The sequence below is a fragment of the Rhagoletis pomonella genome, unplaced genomic scaffold (genome assembly GCF_013731165.1).
Source record: "Rhagoletis pomonella isolate Grant_MI unplaced genomic scaffold, Rhpom_1.0 Rhpom_scaffold_00008, whole genome shotgun sequence".
Taxonomy (NCBI): Eukaryota; Metazoa; Arthropoda; class Insecta; order Diptera; family Tephritidae; genus Rhagoletis; species Rhagoletis pomonella.
The window spans coordinates 3,843,107-3,852,115 of NW_023458562.1; the positions used below are offsets into that span (position 1 = coordinate 3,843,107).

A 9,009-nucleotide genomic window follows, 5' to 3' on the forward strand; every position below is an offset into this window, starting at 1 on the left:
ACCTATCAAATAGCTAAAATTCTAAAACTTTATAGCTTGGCAATAATTTTTTAGTACGATTTTTTGCAGGCAAGCCTATATGATTGGTTTTGTAATTAAAATATCTTACCTATGATATCAATTTGGATTGGTTAACAGATCGCTGTAGTTACCTATATTGACTTACCTGTTCACATCTACATGCCAAGTAGCCATGCACAGAAATAAGTAGGCAAGCCTACCTAGGCATATTCTGTGTGTTAAAAACTATCAATTGAGATAAAACTCATTCGGTTATCACAAGAGTGAAGGTGATGAAAGAATATTGATTAAAATTAATTAAATTAAAAATAGCTATGAGCACTTTTCGATAGGCAAGTTATCATGGCATATTTGTTTATAAATTATATATGATAAAAAATATGTCTCATCAGAGTTATCGATCAACCACCGGCTCTTAGACTATTATAATAATGGCGAGCCGAAATACTTATGTACATATGTATGTATCTTATGATTTTCAGATTTTTTCATTAATAAAGACCAAATCACGCAATTGGTGGATCTGCACAGATTTTTACATTTTGGTAGTCACAGAGTGGTGATTTGTAGAAATTTGTATCGAAGAGGAGTTCATCTAAATAAAAACAAGAAATAAAGTCTAAGTTCGGGCGGGGCCAAACATTAAATACCCGGCGCAAGTATTAAATATATGATTTCCACCTTTCCGAAAGCTACCGCTACATAGTAAGCCGGGGTGTATCAATTTTGAGTAAATTTGGAGATATTGAAGCTTCAAGCATTTCTGAAATTTACCGTTATATAAAAAGCGGCCGTAATTTTAGTCCGATTTCAATAATTTTCAACGTTTTGCTTTTATGTGGCAAGCACAATAAAAATGCTGAGTTTGGTACAAATTGGTAGAACGGTTACCGATATACATATATGTGATCATAAGTGGGCGGTGCCCCGCCCATTTTCCAAAAATTTTCCATAAACGTATTTCTTGGTAAAGAGTTGTTGCAAGCATCAATTTTGAATAAATTAGCTTTAATATTTACTGATTTATCGAAGATTTCGTATTTCTCCAAATTACCGTTATATGGGAGGTAAGCGTGGTTATTGTCCGATTTTGCCCATTTTCAATACCATCCGTCCTACGCCCGAAAGAAGTGCACGTACAAAGTTTTGTTAAGATATCTCAATTTTTACTCGAGTTATCGTGTGCACAGACGGACGGATGGACAGACAGTCACCGCTTAATCGATTTCTCTTTTCATTCTGATCATTTATGTATACATTTGTCTATATCTATTTCGATTCGTTTTGCCTGTTACAAACCACCGTTATGTGAACAAAGTTCTAATACCCTTGTGCTCGGGTATTAAAATGTACAAATCTGTACAAATGCACCAATTGTGTGATGAGCTGCAAATTCATAATGTGTTTGGTCGAGCTGGAAGTTTATGAAATTTGTTTCAATGAGAAGGTGAGCTCAGACGAGCTATGGCTTAGGCATCGCTGGTCTAAAATTTATGATTGCTTTGACAATAAAAATACCTGTGCCTTTACCTTTAAAATAGTCCTCAGTTAGGCTGGAACTCCATAGGCAAGCGTCTGCGCGCGTATATGCATGCATGCGTTTGACAGCTGAGTTGTATACACATGTTCTTATGTGATGAACTCGATAAGTACGCGCGTAAACGCAGAGAACGGACAAAAATTCGAAAACTAATTCGAATGCGTACAGAGTTGAATTTTCTCAACTTTCATGCATTTGTTTGCGTATGCAACCAACATCATGGTAATACACTACATGGTAATACATATACAGTTGTCCACAAAATAATAGGAGTGCGATATTTTGACTATTTTTGGCTATTTGTCTTTTGTTTATTTAATGTTTATTATTTTTTTATAAAAGCCTAGCTGGCTATACAACAAACACCATATAAATTCAGATTTTAAACTTTGTATAAAAATTATAAAAATTTTGCAATTTTTCACCCAAATTTCAAACTTTTTAATCAGAATCTTTAGAAAAAATTCTGGTATGCAGTTTTGTAGCACATTCAATTCTAGTCTGAAGAAGTGCAAGTTTCAAGCGGCTAAAAAATTCCGTTGATTTTTGGCAATTTTTTTGCTGGCAGTGTCCTCCATATAAAAGAAAATTGTCGACATACTTTGTATGGAAAAAACGTGAAACACCTTTAACCAAAAAAACATGCCAACATAAATTAGTTTTTTTATGTCAACGTGACTAACCTACAACAATACCAACATAAATTAGCTTTTATATGCCAACGTGCAACCCTCATATTTGAGGGTGTTTCGGTTAATTACTACCATGCAGGAAATTTAATTAGTTTGAAAGTAATTTATAAACTACTTTATTTTCAATGAAAACTAATTGAAATTCTCACTATTTTACCTGCAACGAACTCATTTATTTAACATGGCGATGTCCTAGGAAGCAGTCAATTGCCTTTTACTGCATGTATTTTCAGCTACTTTAAAATGCATTTGGCTTAAACAACTTCAAAGTCAGTATGTTTCATTTGAATACGCTTAATTAATTAATTAACTTCACAGGTGCTTTTTCATATTTACAAGACACAAAAAAAATGATTATAATTTTATTATAATTGGGACTCGAACCCGGATGTTCTGGAAGCTAACAAGTAACATCAAGCATCTCTGAACGCTCAGCTACAGCCAGACATGCAAATGTTCTTTCAAATGTTCAGTTTGAATTGTGTGCAAGCAAACTGTCCTATTCTGCGTTTAATTTCAACTACTTTAAAATGAATTTGGTTTACACAACTTCAAAGTCAGTACATTTTTTCTGAATACGCTTGCCTTCTGCACTTCAGAGATGCTTTTTCATACTTCCAAGACACAAATTGTCACGCTTGTCAGATTGAGTGTAAGCCTTAGTAACAGCTCTTCGTCACTCTAAACCAGCAGCTCGTTTCTGTAACTCTTCTCTACCGATTATTTCTCTACTGGTAGAGAATATATGTCATTCTCTACTACTCATTAGCAGTATAGAACAGGGCGGCGAACTCGTATCTCAATTCGCTTTGGTAGAGAATTGTTACAGAAACGAGCTACAGGGATCACAAGGTTTGTACATCGGCAGTCACAGCGTGGTGTTGGCTAGACTTTTTTTTTATCGAGAATGAGTTTTGCCCAATAACAGCTTTCCAAACAACACCTCTCTGTAACTATGAAAATGTACAAATCTGTACATATGTACAAATCGTGTGAACATTACGAGTCGACTCTAAAGCTAAGATTCCATTATCGGCACAGTGGGCCGATTTTCGGCGGATTTTATGCACCGATAGTGTGAACAAACACAATTTTTCGACATGCGGTAATCTGAGCCGAAATTGTGCTGACTATAAGCAACCGAAATTAATATTGCTGTACCGATAATGCGAACACTCTTTTGCTCATGCCGCGATCAAAATCGACAATTTGTTTATTGTTATTATTAATCTAGTACACTGAGCCAAAAGTACAATGGTTTTTTCAAGCAAGTTATTGTCTGGTTTTTTCATAGTTAATTCACCGATTGTACGAAATGTGATCCAAGTTGAACATTTGAAAACAAATTTGGTATGTCTAGTTGCGGCTGAACGTGAAGAGGTGTTTGCTGTTATTTGTTGTCGCCCAGCAGGCTCTAGTACGAATGCCGTCAGCGGCAACACATAATTTTTATTTTTTTTCCTGGTTTTGGTTTTTATTAATTACGAAAAAGCATCTGTGAAGTGCACAACCAAATCAAACGACGAAGAAACTTGAAACATTTAAAGAGATGCTGCGGGTTCAAATTCCGTCAGAGGCAACACGTTAAAATGACAATAAAATGTTTTGTTTTGTATCTCCGAATTATGAAAAAGCATCTGTAAACTGCACAACATAAGTGTATTCAAACGAAAAAATCGACAACCGAAAGCTTGAATAATGTAAACAAAAGAATGTTTAATATTACCAAATCATTGTGGAAAATATTAACCAAGGCATTGTTAATATTAACCAAAAATCACTTTGATTCCTTTTCAAGTTGATTCACGATGGTGTGATCATGTTGTAATGATTATCGTCGTATACTTAATTTGACCGATATGTACCGAAAAAGTTTGTCACAATATGCGATGACAACGGGACCATTCAAAACATAGCTGTCAAAATTTTTGAAATATGTACCAATCAAGTACGATGAAAATCGGTACATTTTGTGGCATTTGCGCCGATAGTGGGATCCTAGCTTAAGCGAAAGAGCAGGCACTAACACGACTATAATACAATTAGGCCCACTTGCAGAACATCCAGAGTTAAATATATAAATACAGAGTTAAGTAGCTCCGAGTTAAATTGTTATATTCCTAAACCAGACAATATCTTGCAGCATTGAAAACTGACCCACAGTTAAGAAACCCGAGGGATCTCTAAATTAAAAAGGCACCGCTCTCTCTTTTGACGTTTGTTTATATATCTTATCAGAATTTGAATATAAAATTTCAAACACTGCTGAGAGTTCTCTTAATTGGATTGACCACTACAGTGGTGGAAAAATAAATAGCAACACGATATTTTAACAAATTTTTCCTGTTTTTCTTTTGTTTATTTAATATTTAATATTTATTATTTTTTTTATAAAAGTATAGCTCATTATCTAACAAAAACCATATAAATTCATATTTCAAACTTTGTGCAAAAATTATAAAAATTCGGCAAAATTGCATCTAAATTTTAAACTTTTTCATCAGATTTTTTAGAATGAAAAAATAACAAATATTAAATAAACAAAAGAAAAATAGGAAAAGAATTTGTTAAAATGTTTATTTTTCCACCACAGTATGTTTTCAAAAGAATTTTTGAAATCTCAATTTATTTTTTCTTGCTACCGACAAAATTGATATCTAGAGTTAGAAAGTTAACCTTCGAAAATTGCTGGGCTAAATATTTAACGATCTGACTCTAATTTTACTCCTAACCATTGATTTTGCAAGCCAATTTACCAATTTAACCTGTAAACTTCGAGTTAAATAGATAACCTGCTGTTCTGCAAGTGGGCCTAGGTGTTTTAATCTATTCAAAAAATCACTACAACCCTTGTAGGAACTTTCCTCATTTACGAGATTTATTTATTTATGTATAAGTTCTAATATAAATGTGCTTGTAGGGAGCTGCCGATATAAACATATATTCAGGCTTAAAATCCTGTAACTATATAGTTTCCCCTACACTTCTTTTGAAATAGTATGCACAAATGGAGTAAAAGTAGGAAATAATTAAAACATTTTATACTACCTTAAAATGTTGTTTCTATGTTCTTTGGTGTGTCTTAGTTGAAACTTTCTATAGAAATTTTTATTATAGTAAATCGAGGGCATATATTCAATACCCTCTATAAGATTCTGATATAAAAATCCACTTAAGACTTAACTGTCACCGGTGATATTAATGCTGACTTTGTATAACGCTTGATAAAAGAATTTAATATAAAATTGCAAAGTCAGAATTAACATCAGTGATGGAACGTAAGTCCCAGAAGGGTTCTAACATCACTAACTAGTTTTTGTGAAAATTGCAGATAGAGGGTATTAAATATAAGCCCTCGAAATACTATACTATATTGCAAAGCGAGTTTATATAAATGTGGTAAAATGACAAGATTACAGTACAAAAATTTTAATAGAAAGAGAGATTATTATTTCAGATAGTTAAATATTTACTTGGTACTAGCACATGTTTTGGTAGATGGTATTTGGCTAATAAAATAAAAACTCTAAAAATATATTTAGCAGACCTTATTTTTTTATTTATTGTATAACCCAACGGCTAAAGTTTGTAGAAAATCATATCAAAATGGTCTCCATTTGCTTTCTAGCAGCGGCAAAGTCGGCTTAGTGACCACTCGATTACAGTGGGCACCCCATGCAACGGGAAATTTTCCACTGCTCGGACAAGGGCGAGATTCAAAGATTCAAAACTTGAATGTCGAGTCATAGTCCAATCGATTGAGTCTGAAAGTGAAATTGGAAGCATAATTTTGTGTAGATTTTGAGGTGGAGCGGAGTCTTTTTGAAAGCATCACAGAAGGTTTAGGCCACGTTGACCAGTCGGAACGAGTTCGGGCGCATGTCATATTGACAGAGCATACACCTTATCGTTCTGCTTATTGAACGATTCATCAACAATTAAACATTTTTGCGTTAGTAAACATTAATCATTTGTGACTGTTTCAAATATTGGAGTGCCCAGTGTGTCTCTTGTATCCGCTAAGTCCTAACTCACGTTTTATGTTGTGCGTCACGCTGTATGATTTTCTGCTTGCGCAGCGGATTTTTATGAATTCGATTCACTATGGCTTCAATGGATTTTTTCGTTCGCACAGTGCGGGCATAGCCGATTTTCCAGGGTCGACTATTCCACTAGTATCATAGAATAAATACATGATACACAAAATTTCGATTGATTTTAAGTGGTTGCAACATCTGAGATATTTCGCCATTTTCGTAAGCGGCAAACTTTAAAAGGGGGTTGCGAAAATGTCGGTTTTCAAATGGCCGTTAACTTAAAGTGAATATGTCGTGTATTAAAATATGTGATAGTACTACGTATAATATATTTTTAGCCATACATTCAGTATTTATTGGATTTTCTCAAATCTGCAACCTAAAATTGGATTTCATCGTACGATTTATTAAAATTTAATACGATTAAGATTATATAAAAATCGTTTCTGCCACATCCTATATAATAAATTAATAACTGCGAGACAACGAGATAATATAAAAATAATTTACTAAATTTTTAATAATTTAATAACAAATTCGTATTCAAAACCTGTATAATTACAAGTGGGTCTTATAGGGTATTTCCCAAAACCTTAACTGCAGTTTATGCCCATTGGAAAAACGAGATTATCACTCGAACGGGGTAATTGCTCATATTTAGTACATTGCCAATCACCCCATGTTAAAATAATTGGCACTTATCTGTGCTCTTAACTGCAGTTAAGCGTTTGGTGGAAATAGGCTGTTAGATTACAATATAGATTTGAAGTGGAAGCAGTGGAACATTTTATTTAACGAAATAAACATGTATGTACATTCACAGCTGAAAAATTTCGAATATAAATCTAACTCCGATGAGGAATCGCTAGAAATGAAACTCTCGAAATCTATCACTTGATGAGTGTAAAAATTGAGTCTGAGCTCAAGCTAACTTTTTTTTTCATGATGGCAATTTTCTCTACTGCTAGTTTTACTGAATTGCGTTTCTATGCGCACTCAATTTAATATCTTTGCTTCGCTTGTTTTAAGGAGGTGCGTGATACTATAAAAATTATTGGGTATTCAATGTTAGTACATACTGTCCTCTAATAAATGGTATTTAACCGACTTAAAAAAAGAGGAGGCTATCAAATAGTCGGAATATTTTTTTTATGTATGTAACCGCATGAATTTGGACCACGTTCACCGATTTCTATAATTAGTTTTTCTTTTTGAGGAAAGGTGGTACCTCAGAGGTGATCCCATACTAATTTGGTTTAGATCCGACCATTGGATTATGGAAAAATTAACGGCAATCTTAAATTTGTATGTGTTATCAATGTTTCTATTTGCTTCTTTTCTTTATTTGCACTTTATTCCTGTTCTTATGAATTTATACTTGTAAACGGAAAATTAGAAGTGAATGGGAGAGAAAGCGATTGAACCCTAAGTATATCAAGAGTTGAGTGCAGAGAAAACAGGGAAAATTGCTTCATAAATAAAAAGGTTGCAGCTTGAGAACACATACAAACAAAGAATTTTTGAAAAAAAATTTTTTTACCTTCTAGTTTCAGAAGCAAATTTTTAAATTAAAAAGAGGAAATTGTGAAAAACCGTTTAGCCCCATTTTAATTAGAGTATTTACGGTCGGTCCCTCAACAAAATATTACTAAACTTATCATTTTTATTTTTACTATTTTTGGCCACAGATGCGACGGTTGCGGCAACACGAATTCCATTGAGCAATAATGCTACATACGAGACAACGGTCGAAGCAACATGCCCTGGATGCTGCAACGGTTGCCTCTTGTGTAGTCAGCATGATTCTTAAATTTACGATGTTTTCCTTAATTTTTATGTACTTATAGCAATTCTGTATAAGCTTAAATTGGGGCAGTCTGTTACCACAATTCCAACGGTAGGGTTTAACGTCGAGACGGTAACCTACAAAAATGTTAAATTCAACGTTTGGGACGTAGGCGGTCAAGATAAAATTCGGCCTTTATGGCGACATTACTACACAGGTATTTCTTATTTTTGTACTTAATTTTGAGTATTCAGTAATCTTTGGGTTTTTAGGTACGCAAGGCTTAATATTTGTAGTTGACTGCGCTGATCGCGACCGAATAGACGAAGCGCGAACGGAACTCCACAGAATAATAAATGATAGAGAAATGAGAGACGCAATTATTCTGATTTTTGCCAACAAGCAGGATCTTGCAGATGGTATGATTCTTAACTTATACTTTACCAGTTTACAGCACAACCATCCAATTCCTTTCTAAATCGATTGGTAGCCCCGATGTAGCGATGTAAAAATGCATTGCTATGATTTATAAACATCGATAAAAACGGTACGGAGTTTGATATTTAACATCGATGTTTAAAATTAGTGTAATCAAAAAAATTTACGATACATATGTCGGTAGACGCATGGTCTGCAAATCGTACGATTTAAAATTAGGCCGATTTACAAAACCTGTTATGGAGATCTCCTCACAAAAAAGAAAATATTTGGCACCACATCGATCGATATGACGTAAGTGTTGTGTTTCTAGCGCTCCTCAGAGGTGAAAACCGCATGGTATTGGGTGAATTCAATGAGCACAACGATCTTCGGTATTCAGGCCTGTTAGGGCTGGTCTGGAAAACAGCATAACGTAGAGACCTATAATGTCGGTAGCATCGGATCACCTGCCCATAATCGTATCGATCGAAAGACCCGCCAACTTTGCTTCTG

The 9,009-nt window shown here is 34.2% G+C and overlaps 1 protein-coding gene across 1 annotated transcript in view; it reads left to right on the forward strand.

Moving 5' to 3' along the window:
* Nucleotides 1-8,629, forward strand: part of LOC118744121 (ADP-ribosylation factor 6-like) — a gene marked incomplete in the record, with an annotated part of 63,793 nt that extends 55,164 nt beyond the window's left edge. The window contains 2 exon segments of the mRNA XM_036476852.1: nt 8,138-8,293; nt 8,349-8,629. Coding sequence (XP_036332745.1) covers nt 8,138-8,293; nt 8,349-8,554 — 362 coding nt within the window.
* Nucleotides 8,630-9,009: the final 380 nt, after the last annotated feature.